Source organism: Etheostoma spectabile, chromosome 13, assembly GCF_008692095.1.
Source record: "Etheostoma spectabile isolate EspeVRDwgs_2016 chromosome 13, UIUC_Espe_1.0, whole genome shotgun sequence".
In the NCBI taxonomy this organism is placed as follows: Eukaryota; Metazoa; Chordata; class Actinopteri; order Perciformes; family Percidae; genus Etheostoma; species Etheostoma spectabile.
The window spans coordinates 18,070,679-18,090,757 of record NC_045745.1 but is presented as its reverse complement, the minus strand read 5'-3'; the positions used below and the strand labels follow the sequence as shown (position 1 = coordinate 18,090,757).

The 20,079-nt window shown below is 38.6% G+C and overlaps 1 protein-coding gene across 4 annotated transcripts in view; it reads left to right on the top strand.

Annotated features, from left to right (window-relative positions):
* The window catches only part of sh3pxd2b (SH3 and PX domains 2B), a 38,713-nt gene that overhangs the window by 3,641 nt on the left and 14,993 nt on the right, over positions 1-20,079 (top strand). For all 4 annotated transcript variants that reach the window (XM_032533498.1, XM_032533499.1, XM_032533500.1 and 1 more), the window contains exons 2-4: positions 1,148-1,228; positions 9,253-9,328; positions 15,737-15,813. In XM_032533498.1, the coding sequence (XP_032389389.1) occupies positions 1,148-1,228; positions 9,253-9,328; positions 15,737-15,813 (234 nt within the window). The remainder of the gene's footprint in view (positions 1-1,147; positions 1,229-9,252; positions 9,329-15,736; positions 15,814-20,079) is intronic.

The window sequence follows — 20,079 nt, the reverse complement described above, 5'->3', positions numbered from 1 at the left end:
GAAATTGAAAATTCCAGCAGCAGTTTTTGCAAGAAAAAAACAGATAAATAAGACAGTATAAAGACAACAAAATAACAGTAATAATAATAATAATAATAATAACAACAATAAGAACATTTGTCAAATAAAGAAAGAAAAAAAGACCGTAAATTATTATCGAAGTGTCAGTGTTGAGTCCAGTATTAAAGTGATTGAGGTGTTGTTGTATAGAGGATGTGGTTTACACACGCTGACAGATAACTCTTTTTATTTAATGAAGACAACCTTCTTGTTAATCTACATTGCTCCTGTAGTTGGTCCATCCATAGCCATAGCTGACTGTAGTGCCCTGAAGAGAGCCAGAGAAGGTCTGGGAGTTGGGCCAACAGCATTCAGCCAGACACAACGAGCCACCAAGGAGTTTCCAAACACCTCCCTGCCTCTTCTTCTTTAGAGAAGAAAATAAAGAATTGTCTGACTTTAGACTGCAATTATTAGGCTAGATGCTTTTGGTTGGATGCTATGTGCTTTTTCAATGTTATTAATGTGAGGCTTATGGGATTTGCAGTTGTACATGTACAATAGGTAATTTTCTTTTATTAAGTGCCACAAAGGTAACAAGTTATCTGTTGTGTTCTAATGTTCTAATTGTGTTCTCTGCATACGTTTTAAGTATGATATTAAAGGCTTAACGTTAAACTCATGAACTGATGTTTGTGTTTGTTTCACACACATAAATACAAAACACATTGTAGAAATATATAATGCATGTGAGAGTGTGGTTCCATTGCTGTTTTTGCTGCTCATGTCATTATGACAATAGCTGCCAAAACAATGTTCTCAAAGAGCTGAAATATTTAAAAGACAGCATCGTCAAATCTGCTGCATCTACTGTATGTACAGGATAATGACTACCTCTTCAATAGGAACTGATGCAAATGGACTCGGAAATGAAATAACTGGATATTCCTTATTGTTTTCATGTTAAACGGATGATGACAGTGTCTGCTGCCTGATGTTGCATGACAAGCGTGCTGTCTGCCTTTCCTCTCACTGGCACCATGAGTCAGGAGTAATGCCCCAGGGGGTTGAGATTATGAAGGAGTTGACACTAATGGTTGTTTGTTACTTTAAATGTTCCCCTTATTTTTGCCTTTTGTTCTTCCAGGTTTACATCATCAAAGTGTCCTGGAGCGATGGCAGTACAGAAATCATTTACAGACGCTACAGCAAGTTCTTTGACCTCCAGGTGAGTAAGTGTGTTAGTGTGTGCGTATGACACTGCGCCTCGGTATGTGATTGTCTTGTTATACTGAAGTTGTGTGTGCATTTGCAAGTTTCAAGGTGCAGGTTGTGTGACAAGTTCTGTCTCTTCCACCAGCAAAGGCTAGCATAATTCAGGAAGTGAATGGAATTACTCTCTCCATACAACCCTGTCCCCCTAGTGCCTGTATAATAGCTCTCCCTGCTCCACCCATTTGACCCTGGTAATTATATTGTGCGAGAGGAGTCGGAAAATGTCCCACTGAAGTTAATAGAGGACAGTGATGAATGCGACGACCACACTGATGACCACAGAAATGTCTGAATCATTCTTGAACGTCACACTGGCAGTGTGTGTTGCACAAGGAGGGAATCTCATTAGCATCCTGGTTTCCTGTCCTCTTTCAAAGGTAATGGATCTGGGGCTCTGCACACATTGGAGCTTAAAGAGCATAGACTCCAGGAAACACAGAAAGGCAACAGCTTTTAATGAGCACATAGTCAATTTAGGCAAAGCATACTGTCAACTCTAATTTGATTACATTCCTTTTAATTGATTAGGATGGTCAAAGCATGAGCAATGAATTAGACTGCTCCACCAAGGTTTTTCTGAGGCTGTGTCATGTTAACCAGAAGAATATAAACTATTCCATTACTAATATCATTAGTTTGACTTAAGGCTTCAAAAGCTGCCAACAGTCTTACTTATAAATCAGCTCATATCACATACATGATTGTTAAGGACATGCCAAACTAAAAGTCCTTGTGTAGCTATGAACAGTAATCTTTGTAGTGTAATGAACACATATTTACTAAAACATTAAGGGCTGTTATCTGCTCTTTATTGATAACAAATAATGGAGAATTATGTCATCTATGCCCACTGTTGAACTATTGTCAATCAATAAGACCTTTAACAACAGATTGAACTTGACTCTTCTTACACAAGCGCAGACTGCATCCCTCATTTTTATTAGTGTTTGTGCCAATATAGATCCCTGAAATCAAAGTTGCATTTTCATCATCCAGCCTTAGCACAGCTTTGCTTTTTTTTAAAGATTTTTGCTCAAGATAAAGGCTTTTTAAACTTTGTGAATGGTGTGACAAAGTGATAGCAGATAGGTAAAACTTCAAATGTCAATGAGCGTGTAGTTTAGGGCTGGATAGTGAGTTTTGTAAAGCCAGAAATAGTAGCAGTGCCAGTGGATGACAAATTGCTGTATCTATAGTGCTATAATGAGTCAATGACCGTACATGTTGTCATGTACAGTATGTGGTAGGAAGCACAAATTATCTCCTGTAACATCCACCTGTATTGATAAAACACAGTTAACTGTCATTTATCACTTTCAACAATATCATCAATTTTACTTCATCCATACTTATATATATGTATATACTTATATTACCAGCACACATTACTAGTTACATTTCTAAAGCCCTAAAGTGTTAGATCAATGGCACTGAACCAGATAAGCATATGTGAGATATTTTCAGCAAGGGCATTCCCCGCTGGTGTTTGCCATGCAGCTGCTTCCTGCTGTGTTGACGGCTGTGGGTGGGCTCTTATCAGTGAGAGAGATGTAGATATCCATCCGGAAAGCTTACAAGCCAATCTTTTATCTCCTGTTAGATTTGGCATTGACATATTATATGCCATCTTGAGGCTGTGGTATTTCTTACAGAAAAGTGGCAAATTGGAATGTTTAAAATCTCACCAGTTTCACTATGATAAAGGGATTATACATTTTTTTTTGTGCCAGCATTGCTTGTGTAATTTATTTGATTTATTTATTATCTTTTTACCATGTTATTTTATCATTGTTGACCTGTAACACTGTGGACTATGATGAGGAATAAGGCAGTGGTTTGAACTTACAAGGCATCGTCCCAGCTGCTTGGCCAGGATAGTGACGCAGAGCTGAGTCATTCAGCACCACGCGTTACCATTTCTTAATTTCCTGCCATCCTCATTTAATTTTTTCCCTTCATCTTATCCTGCCTTTTCTAATCAGCTTTGGTCCTCTTTCATTCTGTAGCTTGATGCCATTGTTTTGCCTTCCGAATCAGGATTTTATACAAACTAAGAAAAGACGATACTGTTAAAAAAAAATGACACATGCTTGACAGGAAGTGTTATTCACCACATCTCATCAACGCAGCTGGCCCAGCCTTTAGTTCAACCAAGGAAATGTGGACTTTTTCCAGTCTCACTGACCACGGGCTATGTTTATTCACTCAGTCTGACTTTAATATGATTTCTAGATTTCTTAAGGGGGTTTGTATTCTTCCAGATCTGCTTTGGATGGCACATAATCACAATACCAAGTTTGGTTGAGCAGAAGTTGTTCCTAATGATGAGGGGAGAAAAAAACACCCAGGGTGTCATTAGATAATTATATACTTGATACTAATTTCTTTTTTTAAATACAGTCGTATGACAGCATTCACTTCCTGAGAACACTTGAATTGAGTCAGACACTTATCGCACCCACACAAGATTCTCTATGTAGCTGCTACCCATAAATAGCATCAGGTAGTTTTTTATCAATTCCTGTATACTGGAAAAATTACTGCACGTTATGACAGAATTATTGCCCACACATTTGCATAAATGTACGGAATGCAAAGTACATGTGTTTAGTCTTGCAAACTGTTAAATACTGAGACAACGAATTGAGCAATTAGCATCTTAACATAAAACCTGTGGGGTTTTTCCTCTCTTTTATAGGGTTTAACTGTGAATTAAAATAGACTGGGCTGTTGCTTCAGAGAGATGGAAAGTGCAGAGATTTCTTCTGCCATGGGGTCATCCATTTTATTTCCATGTCACTAAGAACACTTTCCATGCTGCACACGTGTTCACTTAAGTTCACAAGCTTAGTCTTCCAGTATTCCCAGTCGCTTTGGATACAGGATAGACTTTTACTCTAAAGCTGTAGGAAAAATATCCAATGCATCCCTATTTGCTTCAGAGCTGCACAGCTGTCACATATTTTCCATCTGCTGAAATCTAGTAACAAAACATTTTTAAAAAGGGGCAGGTCATTTTGCTTAGAGCAATGTGCCTGCCTGTTGAGTGCATTCCACCAAGGAGCAGCAATGTGCTAATTTCTGTCTTGTACACAACCATTTTCAGAATAAAATGTACCGTATGTATCCTTAAGCAGTGCACTTTGTTCCTGGAACACTAACCCACCACACGTTTTTTTTTTTTTCTGAGGGTACATGTTACTGAAGTTCTGTAAACATTATTTTTAATCCAATGAATATTATGAAAGAAAATGACAACAATCTAACTTAATCAGTCGGCAAATATTAAGTGTGCTCTCAAAAACTAATAAATTTACAGAAATTGTCTTGGATAGATTAAGATTAAATACGTGGCTGTAGTCTCACATTGTCAGTGCTGGAGTTAGGTCTGGCTACACGAGACATACATCCGGGGGTAGAAGAACCGCTCTGGCATGTTTGCATTTTTTAAAACCAGTCGCAATCATCTTTGATGATGCTAAATACCAGATGGAGTGACGGTGCCTCTGAATAATAGTCTTGGGAAGGAACTTGTTTTGGTGGAACATTTGCACATAAAATTCTATCAATATACAGTATATCATGCTGAAATATACTATTACATATACCAAAATAGAAGATTTTATTCATATTGCTCACCCCTGTTAAATGATCAGGGAGAAGATCCTTAAATTGAGGTTCCAGGTTCAAGCTACTTTATTTACCGAAATGTACTTTAAGCCACAACCAGACCCTTGGGTGCTGTTGTTAAAATGACCTTCTGCTGTGACCTCTTTGGAGGTAGATCTGTAAAAAGAGAAAGATCCTACAGGGACTTAAAACTATTTTTGTTCCTACAAATTCACACTGAACATACTATCCCATTATCATCCATGGGTCACCAGAAATTATTAAACTATATGCTAAAATCAGCATATAGTATTAACCATTTTAAGAAAAAATGTGTGTTATTATTCAAACAGGGACACTGACGCCATCCATCCATTATCTATACCTGCTTATGGTTGACTTCTTTCTTCTCACTACTTTATAAGTGGACTAACGGCTCAGCTTTCCACACATGTGGGGTGTTGCGGTAACAGTATGGTTGTCTGTAAACGGTTAGAAATGACCTCAAACATGAATGAACAGTGGACTGAGTGAAAGAACTGCTGAGATTGGCATGTTGTAAAGAGAGGAGCTATTGTTCTTTGGCCTTTTATACCCTCATTCAAGAGAGTACTTGTTTGTCTCAGATCTTCTTTATTATGCCTATATTTCACGACTTATAATGTGGTTACAGCGTAAATGGACTAGACAAATTATAGCCCCTTGGAAGATTACAGTTGTCTAAATCAGCGAGGAGTTTGGTAAATTAAATAATGGTGTTAACAAGTTACAGCATTATTGAACATGTTAACAGACTAGGAATGTGATATGTTGACAATGGAAAAGTTTTTTTTTTCTTCTTGCGTACATCCCTGCACCTTGTCTGTTGGTCTAACTGTAGTCAATCAATTGGTTTTTAATATTCTGACAGCATTGACATAACTACAGATATATATATATATATATATATATATATATATTACAGATCCAGAGCTGATGAGTTCATAGACTGAAATTATTATTTTTGTAGGCTATATGTGATGTTCATAAATAACTATAGCACTGATGTGGCACGCATTTCCTTTTGAAATGAACTCAGCAGGATAAAATTTACAATAACATATTTCAGAATCACCTCGGAAAGTCATGTAGAGGATGACTGTGCTCTACCTTGTCATCCTACTGCCTGTAGTGTAGAGCATGAATATTTGATGTTGGGTGCATGATGTAACTGTCATTTTGAAGAGGCATCTTTACTCTCTCCAGATGCCTTTTCTTGTTTGAGCGGCATTGATTACAGAGTAGACACAAGGTTTAGAGTAGACACAGAGACTGGGTGTGCCTGCAGTCAGACACATGGGAACAATTACAGTGTGTGGGGTATTGGCTCTTCTTTGTTTGTCTCTCTCTCTCTCTCGGTCTGCATGTCTTTTTGCTTATGTTGTCTCTCTTAAGGTGTACTGTGTCAATGATGAAGCATCTGACTCATAAGCCAAGCAGATTGTTGCTTTGAGAGTTGGCTTTTTTATCCTTCTCCAAATTCCTTGTTTCTTTCTGCTGTATCTTAAGAAACAACAAGACAAAAAAAAAATGAAAGTAGTCTGACTCACCGTCTTGCTTTTGTAGACAAAGAGGGTGCATGGGTCACTTTTCTGCCCCCTTTCTTTTCATTGTTTTTGTCTAAAAGGGTAAATTATGGCTTTAACTTTATAGCTCTGCACTTAAAGGACAATTCCAGTCGATTCCGGCATGTAGCTCTGTTATTTGTAAATGTGGAGGTCTGTCAGTAGAGAAAAAAACTAACCAATCAGTGCTACCTACACCGTGTTATCTTCCTGCTAGCGTTAGCACCCAACAGGCTTAAATAGGGCAAATTTAAAATGTGTTTTTAGCCTCTTAACGTGTTCAAAATGTCATTAAAAGTGCCTACCCATATGCAGTGATTCATTCAGAGTGAACACAGTGAATCTGCAGTACATGTGAGAGAAATGCAATAAAGTTGTGCTAATTCAGCTGTGTTTAGTTCCTGTGTTGAGACGGCAGTTAGAGAGCTTAGGGACCATCTACGAACTACATCACAGAAAAGAGATAACACTAAAATATGTAGGCTATCAATTTAATGATTAAATAAGGTAGTGTCTCCAAATTTACCTCAACTATAACTGCTAGTTGTACTACAGCACTTACTTTTAACATATGCTTATTTTTGAAAATATGTTTGTATCTCTTTTCGGTGTTGTAGTTTGTAGACTGTTCCAAAGCACTCCGTGCAGTACCAACACAGGAACTAAACGGCTGAATTAGCACAACTTTCATACATGAAACAACAAATCTCGAGCTAACAAGCTAAATGTTTTGGGACCAATTGGTGGGGAATGCTGTGAAAGAAGTAGCGTTACACATGGCGATACACTGAGTTGTTTGCATTTTTAACTGTCATACTATACTTACGTGAGCTATTCAAATTAATGGTAAAACATAATTTACTCTTATCAGAGTGTTTTTTTTCTCCAATCCCAGAATAAAATCTATGTATGGAGTGGCCAGACCTTACTCCACAGCGCTATAGAGATAGGTCTGCCAATCCAAGACTACTATGATACATGGGGGACATCTAATGTAGTTTTGCATTCACCCTTTAATCTATTCCTCTGGCTGTCCATTCCACCTTTCCTCAAAATAGAACAGTATAAAGCCCTATCTACTTAAGTGATTTGAGGCTGTTTTATGTTTATGCCACTCAATGTACTATGGCAACAACGCCTCTTTGGCACCTGACCAGACTGTGACAGTCTATAAAAAGTAATAGCAAATAGTATTTGGCACAGGTCTCTGCCTTTCCCAAAACCTCTCCATCACCTCACCATTACATTCCACCTCCCCCTGTATCTGAGTTAGTTTTAGCATAATGCAACTTTTATGTTTTTTTCCAGTTTACTTTAAGACATTTAGTGACAGATTTACTTATTTATATTGCTAGAAAGTATCTTGTAGAAACCACATGATTACACTGGAAAAAAAACAGTAATATCAAATTAGTATCAGGGGAATATTGCATTACTGAGGTCACAACAATGAATTTTAATGAATAACCAAAGCCCATATCAAAAATAATGTCAGGTGAGTATATAAAATGCAGCACCATACTACTTGCATCATTTACCCAGTGATGTGGACGATTTAGGTTACACTCGCATGGGTAAAATTAGATTAATCTTGATACCAAGCTGGGTGCTTCTTATTGTCAAATATGGGATGAGTGGGATCACCAGACCAAATACTAAATCTGCCATACATACATAACACATTAAAAGTCTATATTTTTGATGAAAAAGCTTAGCACAGAAAAGACTAATTGTGGTTACATAGACATATACACTCACTGTAGGATCTGGAATTTAGCTATTGAGGGTAAATGTACCAAAGCACCAACTGTAGAACATTCCTGTTGGGTATTGCCAGTGCTGCATATTCTACAACTGAGTCTCATACTAGTCAAGGTACAGGGATAGATAACGGTGGGGGGGAATGAAAAGCATCCCTTGTTTAGATATCTGGAAAGCTAAATTGATTTGACTATGAAACACAGCCTTGATAGATTACATTTTATCAGGTTGACATTGAACAGACCACAGTCAGACATGGTATAAATCTCATTATGTGATTAGCCTTGTCATAGTAGCCTACATGTGGGCCAGCTCTATCTACATCTGCAGACCTTCTTAAACCTTAACAATGTTGTTTTTCTTAGTTTGGAGAAGAAGATCATAGTGTGTGTGTGTGTGTGATAGATAGATAGATAGATAGATAGATAGATAGATAGATAGATAGATAGATAGATAGTGAGCAACCATTTATCTGGAAGCACACATATTTCATTAAGAGTCATAATCAAAGGAGACACTAGTGGCCAAAGTGATGGACCATAACCTATAGTTCAATGTGACAGAGGGAGAAAGGGACAAACTATTAGTAGAAGTAGAAGCAAAAGATTGCCACTTAAAGACAGAGTGACTGTGTTTTAAAGAGAGAGAGAGAGAGAAGGATGATAAAGAGAAGTGGTGATCAGCAGACCTAAGGAATGACTGCTCTCTGGCCTTTGAAAATTGTGCAAACAGAAATGTTCCATTATGTCAGTTGTGCCTTGCTTGTAACAGCCCCATTGCTGCAACAACATATGAAGTAGAGGGGGGAAAACCATACCATCTGCTCAGGACATTCCTAATCATTGGCAGACCTTCCTTTATTGGCCAAATTCCTTGTAGGAACTGCTGATATGTAAAAATGTGGAACCTTTCTCTCCAGCCTCCGCTATCCTGTCGTGTGTAATGTAAAAGGCTTGTAAATGCTTTGTGTGCTGATAAGTCCTAATTAATTGTGGTGTTTCAGATGGAATTGCTGGACAAATTCCCGGTGGAAGGAGGCCAGAAAGACCCTAAGCGTAGGATCATTCCATTTCTACCAGGTGAGAGTTAAGCCCAGTATCCCCTAGGCCCTTTCACACACACATATACATAGCACACACACAGATGTGGCTTGTTTGGAGTAAACAGAGGAAGAACTTTTTTGATATTAAATCAATAGAATAATGCCACATATTCCACCTTTTTTAAAATTTGAGGATTTGCTGCTTTCTCCTGTTTATGTCAGTACTTTTGGGGTTTTGGACTGTTGGTCGTACAAAGATTAAGATATTAATAACTAATCTAGATAACGTATAAAGGAAATAATTGTTTTCTTCTAACACGTTGCCAAAATACACACATGACAATACTCAAAGAACAGTGTACTCCTGGATTATCACTGAAGTAAATCTGTATTCCCCCCTTAGTGTATTGTTGTGCATTTTCCTCATTCTTGCTCCCTTTAACTTGTCCATCACACACACACTTGCTCACATTGGCTTAAAATGTGAAATACAATGACTGTGGCTGTGAATGAACCCGAGAGAGGCAGAATATTTTGCAGACAAAAGATCCAACCCGAACAATCTGCTGCAACCATAATTGGTCATAACCCCACTGTTCTGCGAATCAAGAACTCTTTAAAAATCCAGCTGACTCAGCTAATCTAAGACCACATAGCCCATAGACATACTAGACACTTGGATAGAGAAGTGTTTATATTAAACATTTAATATCTGCCACTTTCACTTAAGAACACTATGCCTGTGATCATAAAACTAAATGGTTACAATGCATAACATTCATTGTGAGCTGTTTTCTTAGCTTAGCTGCACCCTTGTCCTGGCTGACTCCTCATCTTCTGTAAAATGTTACTGGCCAAAATAATGGTTTCTTTGGTTTAGTTTCCATTACTCTATTACAGGTACAAGTGGCAGTTCTTTTTTTTTAAAGAAGGGCTTTTGGTGCGCACAAGCAACTTTTGAAATAGTTTGCGATTTAGATCCTGCTGAAAGGAATCCTTTTATGAGATTTTGAAAGAAAGCCTCACCCAAAGACCCCACCCACATCTCCTCTACCAGGCCAGTGGGGGGGGGGAGGATTGTTTTTTGGTGGCCATGCAGGTCTGGAACTCATTGAAAGAATACACACACACACACACGCACGTATACACACACACACACCTACACTCTCAGACTGTTCAGTGAAGGAGGAGGAGGGGAAGAGGAAATAGAGATAGAAAAACACTGCTTTTCATAACATCCCCTGCGTTCCCCTTAAACAGTCATGTAAAGCACACTGATGGATACTATCATAAGTTATCATCTACCTTAAACTCTGTTTACTTTTGTCCTCCTTTTACCTTTTTAGACTGTGAAACACAAAATTTTCTCTAAAGTTTCTGTCTACTTGAATTGAAGCTCTGAGTGTTGGTAGAGGCTTTCACTTCTTCTGTTTTCTTTGGAAAAAAATGACCGTTGATGTGCCCCCCAAAAATGCACCAAATCTCCAACTGCTCTTTTGGAGCTGCTCAGACATCAAAAGTTAAAACCTTTACATGGCACCCTCTAGGAATGCCACTGTTTGCTTTTGTTGAAAATTTACTGTCAAACATTATTTATGCCCAGTGGCACATAAATTAAGTTTTTAAGAACCAGATCCTACATCAGGTCATACAGCTCTCTTGAGATGGATCTCAAGTTAACATTTGCCCGTTTTTACAAAATAGTTTTCTGGACAGCCAAAAAAATCCTTTTCTTACTTACAAGGGACGGAAGTGGTTATTCCCTTCTCGGTTTGGTTTGTTCAAAATGCTGAGCTGTTTTTACTCTTTTGGTATCTCTACATCAGCAAAGTGGCTTGTCTCCATTTGTGGATAGTGCAGAATTTCTGCTGCGTTAAGTGCCAGGTGTACACACCAAAAATTTGGTTGCTCCATTTTCTTCCTTTGCTGTAGAAACTACACTAAAAAAAAAACTTTTTGATAGCGGTATCAGGGCATTAAATCATTACCCAGATATAAAAACAACAACATGTAAACTTAGCCATTTAAACCCATAACCTATTGTTGTTTTCATACAGAAGGTCGACTCCTTTATTATCTCAAGATTGCATATGTCCAGAGTATCTTATCAGAGGCCATTTGTAATCGGAATAACATACAGTACCTCTCATTGTGCTAAACTCCTTTGATAGGTTCATACATGACATTTAGATAAAAGTGATCCATTTGATCCATTTACCCAAGAGCCCTGAGCGATGCTGTTTAAGGCAGTGTCAGCAGGTCAGCCTTTTGAAAAAAGAGCTGATACCAATTATCTAAAGTCAGGGTCGTTAAACTATTAGACAAAATCCCAGATGGAATGTGGGTCTGTTGTTTTAGGGCCCCTGTATGATAAAACAGGTTATATTCTTTCATGAACTCTGATCCCACAAGTATACTATGAATTTGTCTTTTCCTCTTAATTAAATATCTACGGTACATACTTTTTTTTCAGCTGCTCTTGTTAAGCTGGGAATCTCTGTGCCTCCCAGAGTAGGAGGCGCAGTATGTTGGTCAGGTCACATATGTTTCTGTGAATCTGAATAACACATTCCCCAGTTGGTCCTCAATAGAAGGCAAAAAAAAACTGAACGGTTACAATGACCCAATTGCTTATGCCTCATCCATATCACATTCATCTCTTGTCTGCAGGGGAAAGCAATCACAGCTCTTGTCTATTCAAATGTGGTGTTCCAGTAGCAGACTTGTCTTTCACAGCAGCTTGTGGAGTTGTGTCTGCCCTTAGTCAGCAACTTCCCTAAGAACACAGTAATTACTACACATATACATATACACACACACATACCTTGGAAACTCCAAACATGCCTTGTTGCAGTGTTATGCAGTGCCTTTTGGGGCACATCATGAGCCCAAGTTATTTCTTATAACAGATTTTGAGTCACGTTTCAACTGCTATACTAGCAAGTTAGGCAAATGTAAAGTTTTACAACAGCAAGCCTCAAGTCATGTCTCAGGTCTTGTTGCAAATTACTTGAGAGATTATTTGAGACTTGCTGGTACAAAACTTAGCCTTGTTTCCAAGTCAAGTCCTTAAATTTTGTAATAGCAGGATTCAAGTTGTCTGATCATATTCGAGACAAGTCTTATGTTTATAATGTAACCTTAAAAGGACTTCTTGTCATTGTTTGATTTATGTTTTACATTTTCCTTGGATATTTACAAAGTCAAACTTGAGTCGGCAGTATTGTTCAGCAAGCATGCAAGGTATTTCTCTCCTGTGGTCGCCAAAACAGTCACCTCTCTCTGAATCTGTTTTGTGAGTAGCAGCCCCCGACCCCCCCCTCTGTCTCCTCTGTCCTCATGTGCAGCAACACTGCGCACAGTGTGCAGGCAGGTAGAAAGGGGAGAAGGGACAGGGTTCGGGGCCGGTGACGCGACAGGAGAAAGATGCAGCTCAGCTGGCCTGGCCCTGGGCAAGCCAGCCTTCTTTGAGAATTCTTTATTGATGTCACAAATATGCAAATGAGCATATGGCATCATACCCCTCCCCCCTGCCACAAATTGCTTTCTAATCTGGGGGATCTGTTTAAGTCCACAGCTTTGGTGTTATGTAAAGGTTTTAGCTGCCTAAAATTCTTCTGAATAGCCAAGATGGGGTGAATAAACAGGAGGAATTCATTTTTGGTGAATCCACTGATTAAGAAGTGAGTGCTGAAAACAGCTTTTTGTATGTAAGGTGTGTAACAAAGACCCTCTCTGTGTTCCCATCTTTGTCGGTCTCTTTTCTCCATCTAACTCCTTAACTCTCCCCAGGAAACTAAAGTTGTTCCCTTGGTCACTGCTTGCTCTGAGATTTTCCATAAAATCTACCCAACCTCAGCCATGGCTCCAAGGCAGCAGCTTTCCTTTTCCCTCCCTCATCCCTCTCCAAACAACCCTTTTTCTCTGCTGCACCCATGAGCTGCCCTGCATACAGAGTGGGCAGTGTTGAGTCAGTACTTCCCTCCTGACCCCTAAAAGATTTGGAAAACTGTCAAGAAAGCTTTCTGTCTGAGGAGGGACGAGGGGAGGAGAAGAAGAAAGAGACAGTTAGAGAGAGATGATAAGTACAGTAGGCATTGAGGGGTTGACTTTCAAATCTTCTTTAGTTTTCAAGAGCTGTCTGGAGTGTGTCCTTTTGGCTGCTCTGAAAAGATTTTACAGTACCAACACCTTAGTTATCTGGAATGCCTTTTCTAATTATTTATCTAGTGAATCTATTTTTAATTGTCTCCCTTGCATGGTACTAAACTGTTCTCTTATGGACAAATGCAGTGAGGAATTAGGCTGGTTAGACCATGCAGACCATGTTGTCAAGAACATAATAGTCTACATCCTTGCTAGCAGCTCTGTAGAGGTTGTAATGTTCATGTACCACATTGTAAAGGGGGCATATGTTGAGTTCCACTGTTTGTTTTGGATCCTTAGTGTGAGGGTTAGAAGTGTAGAAATTGGCAAGTGGGTAGTGGCAGAGTAAAAGCTGAGAGCAGTCCATCCAATAATTGTCAACATTTCTCAAATGCACACCCAAATTTCAACCTGCTAATGGTGCTAAATGAAGGGGCAGGGAATCACTCAAGTCATTATGACACATTGTCTAGGAGCCATAAATGTCTCGACCAAATGTCATGCCAATCCAAGTATATTATTTTTTATATATATATATATATATATATATATATATATATATATATATATTCAAGAGGATATTTCACTGTATAACTTTGACTTAGCCAATAAACAGTCGTTAGGATCCATAGTCTGGGGACATTGAATACCTGTACCAAGTTTTGTGACAATCCATATATAATAGCTCACTTCAACCACTCAACTTAAAAAGGGTCAACCTCACTGTGCCGCAAGTGAAAAAACAGGGGTTCACAAACTGTAAGTTGGTAGGACTCATCCTCAGGGGACCATGATGGTCTATGCTAAATCCACCCAATAGCTGTAAAAATATTTACTGTGAAAAAATAGAAGGTCCTAAACAAAACCCACAAAAACAGAAGCTACAGGAACACAGTATTAATACCAAAACCATTCAGGTTATTTAACTCACTGAGAGCATTAACAGTCTGGTTCTTTGATATTGTAGTAAGCTGCACTCAACAAATATTAGGAGAGTCAGAGATGGGTGGTTGGATAAAGTAAAGAGGTGGGTTTTTTTGAAGTTTGGTGTTTTGATTTTTTGTGTAAAATGTGTGTGTTATGAGTACTTTTGACGAAGTCACCACACATACATCCACTCAGCAGTCTGAACTCATTACACTCTCTATTTGTTTCTTTGTTTAGTCTTTCCATTTATGTGTCTCTATTTTCTTTAGATTTGAATCCCAAGCAGTACATCAAGAGGACAAATATTCATGATGATCCCAGTCTCTGTGTTCCCGTTTTCCCTCAATATGCGATTTTTACACACACACACACACACACACACACACACACACACACACACACACACACACACACACACACACACACACACACACACACACACACACACACACACACACACACACACAAAACAAGCATTTATGGTTTTGAACTGGCTCAAGGAAGCACAAAGGCTTTTTAGTGACATGGTTGAAACAGTGCAGCTGAATTCTGGTTTACTGTTCAGCGGTGATCTTATGTGAGATAGATTTATGTTTCAGCAAGTCTGCTTTAAGTATTCTCAAAACGAATACCATAACCCCTTGATTGAGGTGATAGAGTAACTTCTCAAAACATTTCCCTTTTTGTGTTCAGGCTCTTGTTACAGCCTTGACTTCCTGCCAAGTTTATATATGTTTGCATTAGAGCTGTCTCAGTGAATTTATTGGAGAAACTTCAGCAGCTCAAACCGGGAGACAATAGATGCTGGCTCTGAAATTTCCTGCAGAATGTTAAGCTAGAAGAGTGTTTTTTAAAGGTCCATTTGTAGCAATTTCTTGTTTTGTTATGGCGACCCCACTCGTCTGCCTGCGGTTATTTGGGCCTGGAGATAAGAGCAGGGGAAAAGCATTTAAGCCGTCATGCTCACATAATTTGCTTTGCCAATATCATTTATTCATGACTTGGAAAGGCCAACTATTCACCTAGCTCCTTACCCACCTCATTGTGTTGTCAGTGTTATTGATGACACGACTGTATTGTGTCTGCATGCTAATTCACTAACCACGTTTTGTGAAAGCCACTGTTTCGTTATTGTCCCTTAGTCGATTCCTAACTTTTTAAAGTTGCTCTTGACAAGAGCCTCATGCAAAATCCAAAATATAATTTGGTGATATTATTTTTATTTATGTTACAGATAAATAGAATAATTAGAATAATTAGACTATGTTGTATAATTTTTGCTGTCGAATACTGGTAGCAACACTGATATTGTATTATTAATGTGGCTTTTCTAAATCCTAAATCTAATTTTTTTTTTTTTGCTTTGTTACAGGAAAGATCCTGTTTAGGAGGAGCCATATAAGAGACGTGGCCATGAAAAGGCTAAGGCCCATCAACGAGTACTGCAGGGTGAGTATATTAACCAATCGTTGACTTTAACCTAGAAATCTGGGATGGTCATATTTTGTTGTCAGTCAGCATTTACATTACTCCGCACAATGTACTAAAAACACATTCACTTTGACAGCCCTAAGGAGTACATTGTCACAACAACTGCTGGATGAATAATGCCATTACCCTTGCCTTGAAAATTGGAACTCTGTGGTATGTGCCATGCTAAACTCCCTGGAGCAAGCCTTTGTGAAAGCAGGCGTCCACACTGCTCAGGTGTCCTTAAAGCTCCACAGGTGCTCTGTTGCCGACTCTGACTTCCCTGCTAAAGGAGATGAACTAAAGGAGAATTTCTCCCAAGGGATCAATAGTGTATGGGCAACAATCTGTTACTGTGTAGAAAAAGGTGAATAAGATGTCCTTGTACTTTCCAAATGTACAGTAAACCTTCATGATCCCTCTGGACAATATATTTATAAATGTACTTCATATGTCAATGCTGTTAGGTTGATGTCAGGGATAGAGGAAAGACTCCACTTGTATAAAATATAGAAGTGTATTGTAAGGGGTTAGGGGTTTCTGTTTTACCATTTAAAATATTGCAGCGCTTTCCAGCAGTTAAAATGGTGATCATGTAAAACATGTGCATTATCCAGTCCATAACGTGGCTTTTTACCAAAGAGATTAATCACTTGGCATCACGAGAAACAAAATGCAACTGTACATTCTCCAGCTCCACTGTAGCAGAAGTACAACCATAAAACTGCCAATAGCTTGCAACTAATTGTTAAAATTTGCCAGAAATGTAACCACAGCAACCTAAATGAATACACTAGGATTGATGTTCAGCTTCTTAGCAACAAGACAAAGTCCTGTGCCTTTGAAATAAATTCAAAGCAATCGTTTAAAAATTTCCATATTTTAAATTTCCATTTTCTAATTTTTAAATTAGGCTGCCAACTGTTTGTTTGCATTAACTAAGGAGTGAGACTGCTTTGTCAGCCGGGTCATTATTTTTTATGATTAAACAACTCAAAATGGATATCTTGGCCCCAAAGTCAGATGATTGAGGTGTGAAACAGTTGCTCTAGTATTCAAGGAGGATGAGCTGTTGTATGCCATGTTGTTGTGGTAACTATCAGCAGAGAGTTGTGCCAAAGGCAAAGAGCTTGGTGCTGAGCTTGCTCCAGTCAGCAAATCCACAACCCATAGGTTGTGTTTTTGTTAGATTTTACATGATTGCCTTAGGGCCTCCAAAAAATACACACACCTCTGTCTGTTTGTCTGAGAGAGGAAATTTGAGGATGTTTTTACAAGTTGGTTGTGACTTATGTCTTACTCATGGCTTCTTGTATTTTCAACTTTATTTTCTTCTCCACAAAGAGCCTCATTAACTGTACAAATCAGTTGTACAGTGAGTAATAGGTTTTTGAATAGAAAATAATAATTCACAAGACCTTAGGGTGAAAAGAAAAGTTGAATGTATGATAAAAAATTGTCGAGGGGCTGGGGGAATTACAACTCTACTCCACCAAGTGTCGTCTGGGGTTAAAGGAATGTACAGCTGGTGTAGGCAACATCTTTAAACACTAAAATAAAACAAAAATAAGAGTTTGGGGGAGGAATGGGTGAAGTTGCTGGTTCGTGTCTATGGATGTGGATGTTTATGGAAATAGTTGAGAAACCCATAGTCAAAGTTCTTATTGTGTAAATGTCTAAAAAAAAGTGTAAAGATTCTATTTTTTTGAAGATTGTTTGTTTGGTTTTGGAGTTGAATGATCTTTTATTTGCCATCCAAATTTTGTCTAAGTTATTTAGGATTTAGGGCTGAGTGATGTTGATACTTTTCGCATCATGCATTTACTGAAATGTAAAAAATTATTTGAAAAAATAGATCCAGATATATGAATCTGATTCATGAATCTTGAATCATGAATCCACCATCTGAAACATTGTGACCAGTAGTGTACAGGATTTCTGATTACTTCTCAATTTTTGGACAGAAGCACCTGTCTTTAAGATTTTATGGTGTGCAAGAACATTGAGGTATTCTGTCCTCAAATATTACTTTCACAAAGTAGGTGAGAGCATTATTTCAGGTGGAAAATTAATATAATCCTTTCACCCTGATTTTAATTCCAGCACTTAGAACTCGTTGGCCTTTGAGCCAAGTGCTATCCCACACATTTCACCCATCTCACAACAGTGTCTGTCACAGGTTTTAAAAGTCATTCAGCCCCATAAAAGCATCATGGCAGGTCGCTCCTCATAATGAATTGTTAGCAGTACATCCTGGGTATTCCAGAAACTTTTGAAACAAATCTGAACTTGACTGTAAGCATAGAAATGGCATTTTCATCCACCCCCACTTCCACCCAGGATGACAAGGTGAAACTTCATGTTTTTCTTAGTGAAGAGCCAAGTCAGCGCCTCTGGTGTACAGCTGAGGTTTTAACCTGACTCCTGGAAATTCCCCGGTTGTAAAGTCTTATGTTTTTTATTCAAGTTGGGAAACGCTGTCGGAGAAAAGAAAGAAGGAACAAAAAAAAAACATGGAATCAGGGATTGTTTGCATAAACCAAGAGTAAGACTGCTGAGCTAGGATTACTAACAAGGTCAAAAAGGATGATAGAATGCATCACGTAAAAAAGTCTTGAGTCTAAGTAATAAAGGAATTTCCTCTCAACCATCATTTGTCAGTATTCAAAATATTTGAAAAAAGAATGTTTTGTAAGTAAAAGAAACAGGTTTGCTTAAATAATACCTCAAAATGTCCTTTTTATGGGTTTAAATAAAAATATAACACCGTAAACCTCCATTGTTAGTTTGTGTCAAGATTGAGGATACTCAAATGCTGTATTTGCCTACATATTACAAGTTATTGTGGACGAACAAAGTCACAATGTACTGTACCTGATGGAAGTGCACAAGTATATCTCTCATTTCCATTACCCATTTTCCTTTGGAGAAAACAGACATGCGCGCACACACCCACATGCAGGCACACACAATTACCTTAATGCTGCCTGCTGTAAAGAACACCCATAAAGTCCATTTGCTGTAATGTACCCTAAGCCTCGCTCCCATCTCCTCTCTGAGGAGAATTGTAATGAGTGGACAGGCCACAGGCTGACACAAGGAGAGGAATAAATCAACGGAGAGTATAGCATGGTCTGAATGAACTCCGACCTCAGGCACAGTACAGCGTTCTGGGCTGCAGGACCAGAGATGGGGGAAGGGGGGGGGGCTTGAGGTCACCAGTAGAAAAAACTCTTAAATTGGCTACTTAATGTTGGAGTCTCAACATATGGATTAAACTACTGTAAAAAAGGAGATATTGAGGTTATATTGGTACATAATAATCTAATAATATTGAATGAACCATGAATCAACAAACACTCTTTATGACTTTGCAGCTAATGGAAAACACTAGTTATTCTTTGTCCATGGCAGAAGTCCCACTCCTCTCTTTCAACACAAACTGTTGGCATGGACTTATGGTCATAAGTATGACAAGGCAAATGTGGCACATGGGACAAGGGCACCTTGGGTGGGTCTTTGGCTTTGTCAGCCCTGACGTTGTGTTAGTGTGTGTTAGAGAATGCAAGAGGCAGACAGAGACTCGGCTCCCTTTTTAAAGGACAGAACTGAAACACTTAAGAGTATTAAAATCAGAGGTATAGGCTGGCAGAGGAAGCTTGATGGATAGCATTGAGCTTTGCCTGCCAGCAAAAGGAGAAGTATAAGCATAGCTCCCTTAGCTGTAAGAGAAATAGTCATCATGGAGTTGTTGGTGGCAATTATTCTGTCTTCGGGTTTGGGGCATTGAAGCTGTCGGGGTGATTATCTCTTTCACTGCTTTCCTTTAGTGGTTTGGTTGTAAGAGAGGGAAAGAGTAGGAGAGGCAGATAAAAAACAGACTAAGGAGAGAACAAAAAAGAAAAGGCAAGAAACAGAGACTATGCAATAACATGACCAGACGTGTGCAAGAGAGAGATCACACCAATAAAGAGAAAACTGAATGTGGCTGTTTGTCCTTCATCTCTACCCTCGTTGTCAGGGCCCATCTCTCTACCGCTGGTGATCCTCCACAGAGGCAGATGATGAGATGAGAAAGGAAGGCAGGCGAGACAGATCAATGAACTGAAACCAGAAAAGAACCAGCTGGTGTGATTGAAAAAGACTGCAAAAAGACAACTGAAAAGGACTAGTTTTAATTTTTATTGGTACACTTTTATTCTAAAATTGTCTATATAGGCCACACCTACAACATGTGCAATTAAA